General features: G+C 35.3%; 1 protein-coding gene across 3 annotated transcripts in view; it reads left to right on the forward strand.

Moving 5' to 3' along the window:
* The window catches only part of AHR (aryl hydrocarbon receptor), a 50946-nt gene that overhangs the window by 12460 nt on the left and 20055 nt on the right, over nt 1-18431 (forward strand). For all 3 annotated transcript variants that reach the window (XR_005021168.1, XM_036863001.1, XM_036863002.1), the window contains exon 3: nt 14238-14341. Coding sequence is in view for 2 of the 3 variants with exons in the window: in XM_036863001.1 (XP_036718896.1) it covers nt 14238-14341 (104 nt within the window). In the remaining variant the exon portion in view is untranslated. The remainder of the gene's footprint in view (nt 1-14237; nt 14342-18431) is intronic.

Below are 18431 nucleotides of genomic sequence, written 5' to 3' on the forward strand. Positions count from 1 at the left end.
AGGAATAAAGACGCAGACGTAGAGAACGGACTTGAGGACACAGGAAGGGGAAGGGTAAGCTGGGATGAAGTGAGAGAGTGTCATGGACATATATACACTACCAGATGTCAAATAGATAGCTAGTGGGAAGCAGCTGCAGAGCACAGGGAGGTCAGCTCGGTGCTTTGTGACCACCTAGAGGGGTGGGATAGGGACGGTGGGAGGGAGATGCAAGAGGGAGGGGATATGGGGATATATGTATATGTATAGCTGATTCAATTTGTTATAAAGCAGAAACTAACACACTGTTGTAAAGCAATTATACTCCAATAAAGATGTTAAAAAAAAATTGTATAGTTTAACCATTGTGATCTGGGCAATATACACTGATTTGAGGATAATAATTTCAGGGAAGATTATATATTTAAGTGTTCATAGTAGACACTTGTGTTTTCTCTGATGTATATAAAAAGCCTTTGAATTTTCAATCTTCATGTATACCAGACCCTTCATCATCTAGGTGAGTCACGTGATGTTCAGTGGTGTGTGTGTGTGTGTGTGTGTGTATGTGTGTATGTGTGTGTATGTGTGTATCAGCTGTATATTCATTTTGTGATCGAGCTAGAACTAGGTTTCCACATTCCCTCTGTTGTTTTTGCTGACCATATCTCAGTTACTTCTCTTTTCTGGGAACCATATATATAGCAAAATCCTGAGAACTTTTCCCTAGATCTGTGATTCTCAAAGTATAGACCCTAGACAGTCAGCATTAGTGTCACCTGGGCATTTGTTAGAAATGCCAGATCTTGGGCCTTACCCTAGACCAATGGAATCATAAACTCTGGTGGTGTGGCAAGTTTGGGAGCCCCCGTTGTAGATTGTAACCCCAAGGTCAATCCCAGCTTCTTGGGATGCAGTCATGATCTTCAGCATTTATTCACATGCTGTGCTGTTTGACCTTATGATGGAGGGTTCCATGACATGTAAGATGTGGTCTCTGTCCTTAGAAGGTTTATAATCGAGAAGCCAGGGAGGCACTATTCCTTGACTCTGGTCAAGATGTATTGACATGATCATTTTGCCTTTTCGTTTCCTGCTCCTCTATAATGGGAAATCAAATTATATGTTAAAAAGAGAAAAAAAATGTATGCGTTGTTCCCTGTTTAGAAGCAGTGGAGCAGAATTGAAGCTGCTTGGAGAATAGCCAGTGTGCCATTTCAGTATTAACATACTGCTTTCTAGGCTGTCTCTATGTGTGTGAGTATGTGTATATGCTTACACACATGCATACACATACATATACATTATTATATGTATATTTAATGTAAAAAGCGGTCTCTCTCTCTCTCTCTCTATATATATATAATTCATGATTAGATGTGTATCCTGTTCAATACCTCAAGTAAAAGTGATTCCCAAATCTACCTTATAAAGAATGTCATAGTGTAGCGGGGCTCATTGTGGAATTCTCACTTGTTAAAAAGTATTTTCTTGGCTTTTCATTAATAAGTTTATTTTTTATTCTGGCTCTGTATTCGACAGTAAGATCTTATTACCCTATTTGTGTCATTCCTTCATCAGTTTATCTTTTTTTTTTTAACATCTTTATTGGAGTATAATTGCTTTACAATGTTGTGTTAGTTACTGCTGTATAACAAAGTGAATCAGCTATATGTATACATATATCCCCATATCCCCTCCCTCTTGCATCTCCCTCCCACCCTCCCTATCCCACCCCTCTAGGGGGACACAAAGCACCGAGCTGATCTCCTTGTGCTATGCAGCTGCTTCCCACTAGCTATCTGTTTTACATTTGGTAGTGTATATATGTCAATGCTACTCTCTCACTTCGTCCCAGCTTACCCTTCCCCCTCCCCATGTCCTCAAGTCCATTCTCTACGTCTGCGTCCGTATTCCTGTCCTGCCCCTAGGTTCTTCAGAACCATTTTTTTTCTTTTTAGATTCCATATATATGTGTTAGCATATTGTATTTGTTTTTCTCTTTCTGACTTACTTCACTCTGTATGACAGACTCTAGGTCCACCTACCTCACTACAAATAACTCAATTTCATTTCTTTTTATGGCTGAGTAATATTCCATTGTATATATGTGCCACATCTTCTCTATCCATTCATCTGTCGATGGACACAGGTTGCTTCCATGTCCTGGCTATTGTAAATAGGGCTGCAATGAACATTGTGGGACATGACTCTTTTTGAATTATGGTTTTCTCAGGGTATATGCCCAGTAGTGGGATTGCTGGGTCGTATTATCTCCAATGTTAGGACCTTTGAATTACTGGTTTTTATACTTTAGTTTGCATCAGCATAACCTCGAAAGCCTGTTAAAATGCACATTCTAGGACATGCTCTTTTTATGCTGATTCTTTGTAGGTTTGTGTAGAACCCAGGAATCTGTATTTTTATAAGCATTCTAGATAAGTCTGAGGCAGTGATTTAACCTGGTTTTGATTATATCCTGAATTATTAAAAAAATTTTTTTCTTTGCCTTTAGAAAGACAAATCCAAATGTACAAAGTTTTAGAAAGACTAAGTGTGATTTCAGGGTAGTGTGTATATCTAAGCAGTTTTGTAGGGTTGTTCAGTACAGGAACAGAGTTTGATGGAAGGTGAGGGAAATAATGTGTGAAAAATCCCAAAGTCTTCCCCAGACCACCAGTTATCTAGGAAGGCAATGCAATATGTTGAGAGAATAAAATTTGCAAGTAATTCTTACGACCTGAACAAGTACTAAACGCAAACGAGGAGACTCGGAGCAGGCGGACAATGATGAGGACTTGTGTGTGCGGTTGAAACCACTCTCCCACTATTAGGGAAAGAGTAGAGCGAAGTGAAGGGAAGCTCCAAGTGAATAACAGGATGCAAACGGGGGGTGTGTGAATTCCTGCGGAAAGAACAATATAAACGAGTAATCATACAATCTTGTTAGAAAGGAAACTCAAGTTTTACTGTAACAATAGATATTTTTCTAAGAAAATACATCTATTTATTGTGAGTTTAAATAATCCAGCTTGGATGGGATCTTCTTAAACTTTGTGGAGCCATGACTATACTTCTAAGACTGTCCGAAAAGCAGCACTTAAGTTTCAAGTACAACATTAATCTTTATCCATTTCTAATTAATCAAAACATTCTAAAATACAACTTTGAAGTACTTGAACAAGACGCAGTCATTATGGTAAAGTTAGAAGGTGTTTCTTTGACATAATTAAACTGAAATTATTTTTTAATACATTTTGTAATTCAAGATTGTGCTGTATTCTAAATAGTGTGCCCTGTGCTGAATTCATGAAGAAGAGAAAGAGGGGAAAAAAGGCTTCTGCCCTCTAATAACTCAAGGTCGAGGATCTCAGAAACTGTGACAAATACTGTATGTGAAATCCTTTAAAAATGTGCACATTAAATATTTATAATGCAACATTTAGGGAGCATTTTCAAGGGAGGGAAAGGGATTAGAAGTTTCATTAGTTATTAGTTTTGGTTTCAACTGAGGAACAGTGGGAACCTTTGAACGTTTAATCCTTGAAAATTCTTGAACTATATGTATTCTAGACAGTAAAGCTCAGATAATTGTTTTTCAGTTTGGACACTCTTTATTTTACAGATGATGAAGCAATCATTATAAAATTTTCATTTTCATAATATGCTTTTTTTTTGGTGCACTTAAATATGCCATTTATTGCCTATTTTTCTCACTAGAATGGAAGGTCCTTGAGAATATTATCAATATGTTTACTGTTATACCTTAAACACTTAGGACAATGCCTGCCCCGGAGTGAGCACTCAATAATTATTTATTAACTTAATTGTATTAACATATCTGAAAAACAATGTGGAAATTCTAAATTATATACTTAGAAATATGGCTCTAGGGCTTAGTTTTTGACATTAATATTTTGCTGTTTCCAAATAAGCTTTCTGTTAAAAGCCAATTATAATTATTGGTTCTATCAATTATATTCTTCTCTATTTCTAAATGTACAAATGCAAGGAATGTTTGTTTTAAGGAATCAGAGCAGTAAGAAACTTTTTACATGGTTTTTAATTAATTGATTGGCTGGATCATACAGTGAAACGTGTAGAAGTATTTAAGGATTCAATCTTCTTTGAACTAACTGTATCACTGTGCCCTTTCTTGGTGCTTTCAGTACTGCCCCTTACGTTCTTATGCCATCCTCTTTGCTCCTTTGCCTTCACTTTGTGTTTATTATCTTGTTCCTGGGCCTATGGTCGTTTTCTTCTTTGCTGCATGTTCCTGTTGTATTAATACTTCCCAGTCGTCTGGCAATCTTGGTGTGTTTTTCAGTTTTGTCAGTGTAGATGGGATGGACAAATAGGTCTCTGGATTTAAAGGAAAAAAATCACTCCCTTTGTAAATTTGATAGATTAAAAATTCCAGAATAAAGTGATACTTTATTTTTAATTTTTGCACAATGGACACATTTAAACATGTTTAAGGATTAATAACAATGATATATTAATAATAGATTAATTGAAATTGTAGAAGGTGTTTAAGTTCTATTCAGTTTCCTCAGTAACACTGTTCTTCTGTGTTACCGTCTATTCTTCCCTGCTTATTTTAACTGTTTAAAGACTTTTCTAAATTATGTATCTTTGAAGTACTTCTGTAGTGTCTTTTGTATTTTTAGGAAACAAATTTTAAAAGTTCAAAATTGCTATTTTCTCATGTTGGTAATTAAACATAGTAAAGTGCAAATTTTGCATCTTGATAGATTAAATCAAAGTTGAGGGGAGCCTGAAGACAGAAAATTACCAAGTGGAGCTATGACCTGGCAAGTCAGTGTGGACTTAGGTCTTGGAAGTACAGACTGAAAGCCTAAAATCTTTAACATCACGTTCACACTTTTTCATCAAATTTCAAATTGTTAAAATTAAACTATCCCCTTCTAATTTAAAAAGAAAAGTAGAGAATAAAAAGAAGACCCCAGTCATAAAATGAGTTTTAGACTCACATATCATGTTACCTTTGAGATAGAAAATATTTAATAAGTTTAAATTACTTAATGACTATGATCAATCATAGTTTATTAAGAGAGACTTAGATTTGGGTGGTTATACATAACCCAGTCTTTGAAATTGGTTGATGTGAAAGGAAAGGGTTGTTTCCTCCTATATTGTGTCTCTTAATGCCAGGATCAAACAGTGGACATTGTGCTTGTTAACCAGTCTGAATCAGTATGGAAATGTTTTATTCTTAGCAAGAGTAATTTCAACATGTAAAAATTTTGAATTAGATTTCATTATCCGTTTTAAAAATATTCATCATCATGTAAGGATTGTTTAAATTATTCTACTTTTCGACAGCAATCCCCAAAATTGATGAGAATGACTAATCCACGTTCTTTGTTGAGACACAAATACCTAATGAGGTAAAAAAGGCAGAAAAGTTTTCTTTCTTTGAGACAATAGTAAATGTCAAGGGCATGTAGTATTTGTTAATTCTGTAAAATATTCATGGTAGTTATTATACCATTAAAATATAGTCATTAACTGTGAAATCTTTTATATCCTTCATTAATCTCAGTCATGAGTTACTCTTTATGACATCTCTATAATTGAGATGTACAAATTTAATTTGTGGGAAGGAAAACTTATAAACAAAAAGTGATTTTTGTGTAGGCTGCATTAAGCCTGACAGAGGTGAACCTGAGGATCTGAGTTTCTAATTCCAAAGTTCTGCGTTTGCAACTGTCATAGGGAATAGTTTTCTGGTTATTTTTAAAACTAGGCAGTGCAGGGGCAATGAGTCATGAATCATTATAAAATGGTGATTATTTTAAGCATGTATTAAGTGTAAATATTTTACATATTGGAGTATTTTAAATTCACCAAGTCTAAAAATGCTGTGAGAGGAGAGGATGGTGAGAGTTAACTTACATTATGTTGTGTTGTGATCTAAGATTTATTCAACCTCATTGTTTACCATGGATCTTTCTTGACTTTATTTTACATTAAAAATTATATGTGCTCTTTTCTTGGTCTTCCTTTTGTAGATACTTTAACAGTTCATTTCCAGTTCATTAGGTTTTCAAAAAGAGCTATTGTGTTTATTCATCTTCAGCTTGTGTGTTTCTCTGGATTTCAGAACATTATCTTGAAAAACAAATATATATGCATGTATATATATGAAGAATGAGCTTGAACGAGCAGTAAAAATGAATTAAATAGAAAGCCTTTTTAAGGGTTGATGTTTTATAAAGTTTAAGGCGTTTGTATGTGCGCGGTTTTTTACATTCACAGGGTTTGGGTACTAACTTTATCTGTTTTTTTTTTTTTTTTTTAATTACTGTGTCCAGTAATTTACAAAACTTTCAGTATCGCAGCAATTGTGATTTCTGAATTCTAGAAATGTCCGAAGTAGGTTTGTTTGCCTAAAAGATCAGCACATTTGAAATCATCAAATAGTGTTGAGTTTCATTAACCCATGGTGCTATCCATTTTAGATGGTAATTTAGCTATGTGTTTTTTTCCAGAATTTACATTCGAAAACATGAAACTCTAACATTCATGATACCTTCCGTAACTAAAACTGTAAGATTTAGAGATTCTTTTAAATTTTAATTTATGGACTTAATATAATCAAATCCATGCAAATTGAAACATGGATGGATGAAAAGAATGGTAGGACATTCTTATTGAGTCAGGGTATCGTGGTATTCAAATCCTGGCTCTTATAGTTAATAATATGGCCTCTTTGGATCAGGAATTTAATGTCACTTTTCCTCAGATATCCTAACTTACAGCAGAAGAGTCAAATTCTATGAATAAGTAAAATGAAAAAATAATTTTATGATATTTTACATAGGATACTTTTATCTCTGAGTGTTTTCCTTTGCTTTGACAAGTATTTTTTTAAAAACAGTGACAAATATATAACAGTTTCAAACTGAACCTACACTCATTATATCCTTTATTATATGTTTTGCTTCTTTCTTGTCTCTTTTAAATTTACTGCTTTAATAGGTTTTCTCTTTGATCATTTCCTAGTGTTATATGACTCTAGGATCCTTGATCCTTAATTGCTTGGCCATGAACAGTTCCAGTTGGTCATAAATTTATGGGCTTAGCTTTCTTTTTTAAACAGAGATTACCATTGGGGGAATATTAAAGCCAGCCAACTTTCAGCAATTTTCTCTTTTTTTTTTCCCAGTACAGATTTTAAATGTCTGTAGTTAAATTGTTTGACTTTCTGTGAGTCTTTGCTGATCTGGCTAATGGAAATATACATCTGCCATGTTATAGTGTTTTAGAAACTATTTTCACATGTAATGTAAAATTAATCACTTGAGGGTCTGTAATAAAACACATTTATATTACCACTAATCATTTTTATTTAGTAATTATATTTATGTGTTCTTTTTTAATCCTGCTCTTACGGCTTTTTGACTTTTTGATCAATCATTTTTAATCAGTAGATCAAATTCATTTATTTGTTTGTACTGGAGATTTAGATTTTGGAGTCATCATAACGTCATTGGAATAGAATTTTAAACTATGAAAGTGAATAAAATATTCCTGGGGAAAGCATATAGAATAAGAGGGAAAATACCAAAGATGAAATGTTTTAAGGATGGGCAGAGATAGAGGAAAGCACATCTCTGTGTGTGGAATATGAAACTGTGCTATGGTGATAATGAGTTTGCTCAAACATGACTTCATTTGGTGTTTCAAGTTCTTAAAGGGGCAAAGAGAAAATTGCACATGAAAGTGTAAACTAAAGTGAAATTAAAGTCTACAGAAAAATAATAATACTAGAGGAGGTAATTTCTGATTCTTGGTTGTCCATAGAAGATATAAAGCCATTCAGGTGTCAGCAGTGGGAGGTTGAGAGAAGAGACAGTCAAATTGGATCAACTTAATGAACCTAGAATTGTCTGTATTGAATTCTTCTAGCCTTAAATTTGCCCACATGATGTGGGAGTGCCTTTATGGTCAGTTTTACAGAATATTCTGTTGCCTCGTGCATCTTTGACAGTGTCTAGTTTCAAGTGTCTAGTCTCTGTGTTACAGAGGCAGCTTGCCTCTCTTTGTCCTGGCCCAGTAGATGGAGACTGTGTCGTGTAAGGGGAGCACCAGCAGGCAGGGGACATGGGGGTAGTTCGGTTACTAACCCTGTGGCTTTAGATTAGACCTTTGTCATCACTGGTCCACAGAGTCTTCATCTTCTCAGCATGGGCAGTAAGAATGCTTGCCTGCCTGATGTTTTAAGTGTGTAGTGGGTTTATCCTAAAAAGTAACATCTGTGTGAACCACAGTTATAAAATTAAAATTGTATACAGTTGACCCTTGAACAACACGAGGGTTAGTCGAAAATTGGCATATAACTTTACAGTCGGCTTTCCATATCCATGGTTCCTCCATCTCCAAAATTCTGCATCCGTGGATTCAACCAGTCACGATCGTGTAGTGCTATATTATTTACTGGAAAAAACCCACATGTAAGTGGACCTGCCCAGTTCAAACCCCATGTTTTTCACAGGTCAACTGTACATACAGAATTTTCTGTTATTGCCCTGTGTTGCAGTAGTAAATTATGTGGTTCTACTTTCATCTTTATAAAATTGGGATTAGAATTACCTCCTGAAGACATATTAATAATGAACTCTTTAAGCAGAGGAAAGGTAATTTTAGAAAGTACGAAGGAATGAGATCCAGAACATTTGTGAGTTATTTCCTAAATCCTGATTTTCTAAGTCACTAGTTCTCAAAATGTGATACCTGCTCCTCAGCAGCCCTTGGGAACTTGTTAGTAATGCAGACTGTGGGGCCCCATCCTAGACCTCCTGAATCAGAAATTCTAGAGGGTGGAGTCCAGCAATGTGTTTCAGTAGCCTTCCAGATGATTCTAATGTCTATGAAAGTTTGAGAATCACTGCTCTGGCTGATTAAATTTTCCTACTTAGAATGCAGTTTTAATTCCACTCTTGTTTATGTGGAAAACTAAATGCAACTCATTCCCCACTGAAAAGGTAAATTAATTGCTCTAGTTGGTTTCATTAATTCAGAGACCTAATATATCGTTACAGTAGAATTGCATGTAACTAAATGTAAAACTGGAAAAATGTTGAGTAACATCTTTGGAAGTTAGTTTCCACTTAATCGAGAGTGAGAATAGATCTAACTTTTAAGGATTTTTGCAGCTTTAGAATGATGTGTGTTTTTAGATTTGCTAAAAAGACAGTAACCGCCAGTTATGCAACCTACATTCATTCATAAAGGTATAAACTAACATGTGCCTTTTTAAAAACTGAATTTACTTTTATTCTGCCTTGGTGAGTAGAAACTTCTAGGCAGAAAAAAATCTGTGAATATCATCAAAAAGCACTGAACAGTGAACACCTAATCTTTGTCTCCTGAAAACTTAGAATATAACATAGTTTTTAAAAAAAATTTTCAGTTTCTTCCTTCTTTCCCTCAAAAGGACAATGCTTCATTTACCAAACAAACAAACAAACAAACTTGATGTTACTGAAGTGAAATATCTATCTGTTACCTCAGAGGATCTAGAAGGAAGTCTTTTTTAGGTACACTTATATATGATTGGAAATTATTTGTAAATACTCATCCATACTAGACTGGGGATGTTTTCCTTGTATTCAAGAAATATACATTACTTAACCCTTTCTAATTTATAGGTGTAGTTGGTTGAATTTCATAATAGGTGATAGCTTTGCTCTCTTTTATGCTTATATGAATGTGGGAATGGAATTTAACTTTTCCTACCAGAAGTAGTAAAGGGGGATGATAAACATTATTGTAAAATAAATTGAATTTATACCAACAATTAGAGATTAAAAAGGCTTATGCTTTTTCCTGGCAAGACATTTACCATGTAATCTTTCTGTTTAAATGCCAACTACAGTAACAAAATACAAAGTATAGTTTACCACATGCCAATATTTGTTCCCCATGAATTTCTCTCTTGAAAAATTCAGAACATGTTTTTTGAAGAGGAAATATTTGGCTTGTAGGGAGAAATGGAAATCTGAGCTTAGATGTATAAGGAAGGAAAGTGCCATATTAGGAAACATGGATATGATTAAATGCATGTGGGAATAAGACTTGAATACGGGAAAAAGACTTGAATCAGTTGGTAATAATTATATGGATAATATTACAATCTGATAATGCTGTGATATATTTACACTCTAAATTCCATTATCAATTAAATTCTTGTTTAATTGCATCATTGATCTCTCAAAAGAGCAAATAGTTGAAATATTTTGATGGTTTATTATCTTAATATTCCGCTGAATGCTGAAAGTCAGAGCCTTACACTTTGGAAGGTGTGCCGTTCCTGCACATGCGGGGAGGATTTTAACAAATGTCTCTTCAGTACGGCCAGCGTTTCCCAAGTAGCAGAATTGGCTCATGACTTACTTTCAGATATTATATTTTGTTTCTATGAACTGCCATGTATTTAATTCCAGGGGTGTAATGATTAAAGTGTCTTCTGCATCTGATGATGCATATAATTTTTATAACAATTTACAAGTTTGAAGTACCTTCAAATTTATGTTGCATAGTCATCATATTAGTCCTGTTAGACACTCATTAATGCTCCCTGTTTAGAGAGGAGAAAACACTCAATTATCCCTAGTTTGCAACTTTTAGTGTCAGCTTCCATAATGGTTTGAGGGTGTGTAAACTCAGCATATAGCCCATTTTCTCCATCCTTGACTGTCAGTTATAGATTCAGGCATTACCCAGGTACTCTACATGTTATTTTAGCTCTCACAAGAATTTGTCTCCAGAGGTATCACTGTCCTAATTTAAAGATGAGGAAACTAAAGGTCAAAGGTGGTTAGCTTGGGGGAGAAGTCTGGTAGGTGGTTAATAATAGCTCATGCACTTAGGATTAGGCTACCTGGGTTCTTATCTAGGGTCTACCACTTAAAGCTAGAACCTTGGGAAAGTTTCCTAACCTCCTTAACTCTCAGTTTCCTAATCTACTGAAAGGACAGTAAGGCCAGTCCCATAAAACTCTTGTGAAGATTAAATAAATAAGACATAATACATGGAGACTGCCTGGCATACAGTGTGGGCTCTAAGTATCACATATTATTATGAAGGAAGTTATTTAAGGCCACACTCAGATGGTAGGAAGTCATATCCCCACATCATCTTCTTACTCTTCTATTGCTTTCTGATCAAGGCAAGAGATGTATATGTGAAAGTGAGTAGTATTAATTAATACATCTTCCAGTAACTTTAAGAAGGGAGGGGTGGTAGGTATGAGATCAAGAAATAGAGGACAAACTTCATGGAAAGGCAAAAATTACATAGTTTGGGTCAGGTGGCTAGGACATAAAATAAGTTTTCTAAAAAATCATATTAGTATTTTTTAGATGAGAATGGGAAGGGAGTGCACCCTTCCTGGACTCATCTTTGCACAATATTTACTTAAATTCTTAACTGATTAATTATTAGCCTTAAACAAGAGAGCAACAGAAATACTTGTTTGCTTGTTTTTGGAAGGACCCTCCAGTGATCCTTCCCCCAAATGCACTTACCACTTTCCTACTTAAGCAGTAGTCATACATACGTATTAAATATTGTCCCTCTAACATTTAGAATTTTAAACATTGTTCTTTAGAAAGAATTTATTCTTTTTCAAGTTCCTCTAATACTTTAATTAAATTCCATCCTGGTACTTAATATTTTTGACATTCTTTTCTGGTTCTTCATTTCCATAGCTTATATGCCCTACTTAAAGGCAGAGTCTGTCTAATGTCTAATTACATTGGCTAATATCCCCAATACAAGACCAGAAACAAATTGTAAGTTACTGAGATGAATGGCCTCTTTCATTTCTTATTCAGCTTCTCAGTGGTCCAATAACTCTAGTGGGAACTGACATCATTCCATTGATTAAAAGTTAATTTTAAAAGATTCCTAATAGAATTTAGACATTGTAAATTTGACACAATTAATATCTATCCATTTTTAGGATGACTTTGCTTCTTTCATAATGTCAGGGTTTGGGTTTTGTTGTTTTCTTTCTGATAGCAAATCTTATTGATATTTGGTATAACTCTTAAATTGTGCCTCGTACTGGAGCTTTTGGAAAAGTAGGAGAGTGTAGTTAACCCTTACATTGTGAGGTTTTAATGCATTCAAGCAAATGTGGCCACTGGAAAGCAAGGAACAACAAAGCTTACAGGACAGAAAGGGAGGAAAGGCCTCTCTGTCCTTTACCTTTCAACGAGAAAAGATGAAGCCTTTCCTTTGGTCTTGGTTAACTGTTACAGCAGTTAATTTACCTCAAACTATATTTTGGCCTAAGGAAATCTGTTCTGTGGCCTTTTGGAATTGTTATATTCAGAGGCCAGGTTTTTGGCTTCTTCTTTCAAAGAGATATGCTTCAAGTTCTGCAAAGGCAAGGACTTGGCATAAGAGTCCAGTGTGACACATGCACTGATGGTTTACCAGAAAATATGCTTCACACATGAAAATGTTTTATATGTGATGCTTTGCTCAAACTGAGAGAAAAATCTGGTTATTAATATATCTCCAGCTTATCACTGAGCCAGATTATCCTTAGCGCATAAAAATCTAATGAAATAAGAAATCTTAAAAGGAACGTCACAGTTAGTTTGGCTTAATGGTTTCTCTTATTTTAAATATCACAGGTTAAAAAAAGATCAGAAAAATAGAAAGGTGATGTAATAGTGTCTAAAAGTATAAACTTTATAACAGGGCAATCTATGAGCTTTGGGAAATACTGCTAATAATTAAAGCTACCAACTAATATTGAGCTGCTCTACGCCAGGAACTTCACATATATTCTAATTATTCTTCACAACGGCCCTGCAGGGTGTTTTTTTGTTGTTGTTTGCTTTTTCAATTACCACTTTACATATTAGGAGACAGGCTCAGAAAGCTCACACATTTAGGAAATGGCAGAGCTAGGATTTGAACTCAGCTCTGTCAGATACCAATGTCCATCTACATGTTTTAACTGAGAAAACATTTGAGAGTGCTTGGAAAAATGCTAAGTAAGTAAATGGTAGCAATTATTATTTCTATTCAGCTGTGCTGCCTCCCAGACTATAAATGCTTGCACACACACACGATGTGGAGAGAGATGGGAAGGTGGGGAGATGCAGCATTACAGCGTGCTACCCTCTATAGTAAGCACCCCACCATCCCGTCAGACTCCCGTTCACATATGCAATCCATAAGCAACTAGAAGATGATAATGAAAGAGAAGCCACGTTACAAGGTGTAATACCTAGGAATAGACATAAAAATACTTTTTTGTGGAGAACTTCAAAACATTCTAGTGGGACAGAAAATACAGACTTGAACAAATGGGAAAACAAACATGTTCTCAGATTGATTCAACATCATAAAGACATTAATTCTCCATGAATTTGATCTATAAATTTAATATGAACTTAATAATACTACTAACAGTTTTTTACCTTAAAATTAGACAAGAGGATCCTAACCTCAGTGGACATGTATTTCTTAATAAGGCATTTGGTTGATTCTTCTTCTCACCACCCGGTAGTTCACAGATGTTAAGATAAATATGTAGAGACATATTAAAAATATTTTTATAGGTTAGGTTGTGAGGAACCTTATTCTCCTAAATAGATAAGAACCGGAGGAGTGTTTATAGCATGTCATGGCATGTCCTTTAAACTCCTTAAGTAATATGCCAAAAATCATATAGTGAACTCATCAAAAATTATCTTTAAGAATCTGTCAGGGACTTCCCTGGTGGCGCAGTGGTTAAGAATCTGCCTGCCAACGCAGGGGACACGGGTTCCATCTCTGTTCCGGGAAGATCCCACATGCTGCAGAGCAGCTAAGCCTGTGCGCCACAACTACTGAGCCTGCGCCGTAGAGCCCGCGAGCCACAACTGCTGAAGCCCGTGCTTAGATCCCGTGCTCAGCAACAAGAGAAGCCACCGCGATGAGAAGCCCGCACACCAACGAAGAGTAGTCCCCGCTCGCCGCAACCAGAGAAAGCCCGCGCAGCAACGAAGACCCAACGCAGCCAAAAAAAAAACACCAGAATCTGTCAGCTGACTGGAAACCACCCATTGGCAAAGGATTGTTCACTTAGTTACTGTAGTACCAGTAGATACCAATTTTTCAAATTATCTCTGTGTTTGGTGTACAGAGGTTTTTTATTATAGCTCTTTGAAACTGCTTATTTTTAAAACCACCTATACTATATCATTGTTTTTCCCTTTTTTTCCTAGTTGCATTACAGTCCACTCCAGCTGAGAGAAATGGAGTCCAGGACAACTGTAGAACAAAATGCAGAGAAGGCCTGAACTTGCAGGAAGGAGAATTCTTACTGCAGGTAAATTGTAGTAAATTTAGTTCGTTTTCATTAGGACAATTATAAATGGAAAATTAATTAACAGCCTTTTAATTATCCCCAGTTTATTTAGGACTCACCCAGCGTTTCTTACCACTTTCATCTGAACTGCAATAGTGGTATAATGTTAGTATTGTACATGAAAAAATGGAATTTTCTGAAGCATACATATTAGAAGTCTAGTTACCACTTTCTGTGTTGCATTTCTTTAAATAGCAAGAACTCCTAGATTATTTTAAAGGTTCTCATTTAAGACATTGGATTTACATATATGTTTTGAGGAATATAGCTCCATTAAGATAATTTTATTTGTTAAATAGTTTGAAATTGTTCTTAACCTGAACTTTATTTTTTTCAATGTGTTCTTATAACTATATTTTCTTTTAGCAGCTGTGTGTGACTTATCAACTTGCTACAGATTTTTTTCAACAGCCGTTAGCCCTATTGTCATGCGCTAGAACTTGGAGAGTTTCTAGTAGATTTGTCTATAAAAGTATTTTAAATCTTTCCCAGTTTTTCTTTGTTTTGGATCTGATACGATGCTCGATTCTCAGTTAAAAATTCTCAGGTATTTATCTTGTTAAAGAAAGATAGAATGAAGATGTGTGCTATAAAGAATATATATATATGTATAACTGCATCACTTTGCTGTACACCTGAAACTAACTCAACACTGTAAATTAACTATACTTCAATTAAAAATATGGTAAAAAAAAAAAAAGAAACTAGTTAAATAAAATAAAACAAAACAGAAAAGATGTGTGCTATAATCTGTGCTATTACTATTACATAATTTTCAATTCTACCCAGTAAACTGAGTGGAGAACTTAATTTGCCATTGTGACAAAAAGTAGCCGTAAGTTTCAGTAACTCCATTCATTCAGTAAACGCTTAAGTGTAACCTAACAATTTATAAGATTTTATTATAATTTTGTAATTGTGTTCAAATCCCTGATAGCGGAAATTAACTTTTGCTTCCATTATGTTAGAAAAAATTAAATATATTCAACCATGAGTCGTCCTCTTCCTGCCTCTAGCTGAGGATTTTTATGTATATTAGCTGAAACGTAAAGACCCCTTATTCAGGTCACAGGAAGCATTCTAATAATTGCTGCTTAATGTGATTAAACACGCATCTTAGTTTATGTAGTAAAGTAATAAGGAAGTTCTTTATCTCAAGTGAAAATAGACAAATGTGGCATGCTTAACACTTGTAAACTGCTTTAAATTATGGGCCAGTGATTATTTTTTTAACATCTTTATTGGAGTATAATTGCTTTACAATGGTGTGTTAGTTTCCGCTGTATAACAAAGTGAATCAGCTATATGTATACATATATCTCCATATCCCCTCCCCCTTGCGTCTCCCTCCCACCCTCCCTATTCCACCCCTCTAGGTGGTCACAAAGCACTGAGCTGATCTCCCTGTGCTATGCAGCTGCTTCCCGCTAGCTATCTATTTTACATTTGGTAGTGTATATATGTCCATGCCACTCTCTCACTTCATCCCAGCTTACCCTTCCCCCTCCCTGTGTCCTCAAGTCCATTCTCTACGTCTGCCTCTTTATTCCTGTCCTGCCCCTGCGTTCTTCAGAACCATTTTTTTTCTTTTTAGATTCCATATATGTGTTGGCATATGGTATTTGTTTTTCTCTTTCTGACTTACTTCACTCTGTATGACAGTCTCTAGGTCCATCCACCTCACTGCAAATAACTCAATTTCGTTTCTTTTTATGGCTGAGTAATATTCCATTGTATATATATACCACATGTTCTTTATCCATTCATCTGTTGATGGACACTTCAGTTGCTTCCATGTCCTGGCTATTGAAAATAGTGCTGCAGTGAACATTGTGGTACATGACTCTTTTTGAATTATGGTTTTCTCAGGGTATATGCTCAGTAGTGGGATGGCTGGGTCGTATGATAGTTCTATTTTTAGTTTTCTAAGGAACCTCCATACTGTTCTCCATAGTGGCTGTATCAATTTACATTCCTACCAACAGTGCAAGAGGGTTCCCTTTTCTCCACACCCTCTCCAGCATTTATTGTTTGTAGGTTTTTTGATGATGGCCATTCTGACTGGTGTGAGGTGATACCTCATTGTAATTTTGATGTGCATTTCTCTAGTGATTAGTGATGTTGAGCATCCTTTCATGTGTTTGTTGGCAATCTGTATATCTTCTTTGGAGAAATGTCTATTTAGGTCTTCTGCCCATTTTTGGATTGGGTTGTTTGTTTTTTTTGATACTGAGCTGCATGAGCTGCTTGCAAATTTTGGAGATTAATCATTTGTCAGTTGCTTCATTTGCAAGTATTTTCTCCCATTCTGAGGGGTGTCTTTTCGTCTTGTTTATGGTTTCCTTTGCTGTGCAAAAAGCTTTAAGTTTCATTAGGTCCCATTTGTTTATTTTTGGTTTTTATTTCCATTTCTCTAGCAGGTGGGTCAAAAAGGATCTTGCTGAGATTTATGTCATAGAGTGTTCTGCCTATGTTTTCTTCTAAGAGTTTTATAGTCTCTGGCCTTACAGTTAGGCCTTTAATCCATTTTGAGTTTATTTTTGTGTATAGTGTTAGGGAGTGTTCTAATTTCATTCTTTTACATGTAGCTGTCCAGTTTTCCCAGCACCACTTATTGAAGAGGCTGTCTTTTCTCTATTGTATATTCTTGCCTCCTTTATCAAAAATAAGGTGACCATATGTGCATGGGTTTATCTCTAGGCTTTCTATCCTGTTCCATTGATCTATATTTCTGTTTCTATGCCAGTACCATACTGTCTTGATGACTGTAGCTTTGTAGAATAGTCTGAAGTCAGGGAGCCTCATTCCTCGAGCTCCATTTTTCTTTCTCAAGATTGCTTTGGCTATTCAGGGTCTTTTGTGTTCCATACAAATTGTGAAATTTTTTGTTCTCGTTCTGTGAAAAATGCCATTGGTACTTTGATAGGGATTGCATTGAATCTGTAGATTGCTTTGGGTAGTAGAGTCATTTTCACAATGTTGATTCTTCCAATCCAAGAACATCGTATATCTCTCCATCTGTTTGTATCATTTTAATTTCTTTCATCAGTATCTTACAGTTTTCTGCATACAGGTCTTTTGTCTCCTTAGGTAGGTTTATTCCTAGATATTTTATTCTTTTTGTTGCAGTGGTAAATGGGAGTGTTTCCTTAATTTCTCTTTCAGGCTTTTCATCATTAGTGTATAGGAATGCAAGAGGTTTCTGTGCATTAATTTTGTATCCTGCTGTTTTACCAAATGCATTGATTAGCTCTAGTAGTTTTCTGGTAGCATCTTTAGGATTCTCTATGTGTAGTATCATGTCATCTGCAAACAGTGACAGTTTTACTTCTTCTTTTCCAATTGGGATTCCTTTTATTTCTTTTTCTTGTCTGATTGCTGTGGCTAAAACTTCCAAAACTATGTTGAATAATAGTGGTGAGAGTGGACAACCTTGTCTTGTTCCTGATCTTAGTGGAAATGGTTTCAGCTTTTCAGCATTGAGAACAATGTTGGTTGTGGGTTTTTCATAGATGGCCTTTATTATGTTGAGGTAAGTTCCTTCCATGCCTACTTTCTGGAGGGTTTTTATCATAAATGGGTGTTGAATTTTGTCGAAAGCTTTTTCTGCATCTATTGAGATGATCATATGGTTTTTCTTCTTCAGTTTGTTAATATGGTTTATCACATTGATTGATTTGCATATACTGATGAATCCTTGCATTCCTGGGATAATTCCCACTTGATCATAGTGTATGCCCCTTTTAATGTGCTGTTGGATTCTGTTTGCTAGTATTTTGTTGAGGATTTTCGCATCTATGTTCATCAGTGATATCTGGGCCCGTGATTTTTATTTTTCCCCTAGAATGTTTAGACAAATTGTAAACATATCCTATGTCAAGGACCCAGAATTAAAATATACTGTTGCAAAACTAGTGTTAACTTTTTAATTTTCTGAAAATTGGAAACATTTAGGTATTTAAAATAAATGGTCTTGTCATTAATTCTGTTGGATGCCATTTGTATAGTATGTGATGCTTCCTCTCTAGTAGGAAGCATCACACACTACACA

The sequence above is a fragment of the Balaenoptera musculus genome, chromosome 9, assembly GCF_009873245.2.
Source record: "Balaenoptera musculus isolate JJ_BM4_2016_0621 chromosome 9, mBalMus1.pri.v3, whole genome shotgun sequence".
Classification (NCBI taxonomy): domain Eukaryota; kingdom Metazoa; phylum Chordata; class Mammalia; order Artiodactyla; family Balaenopteridae; genus Balaenoptera; species Balaenoptera musculus.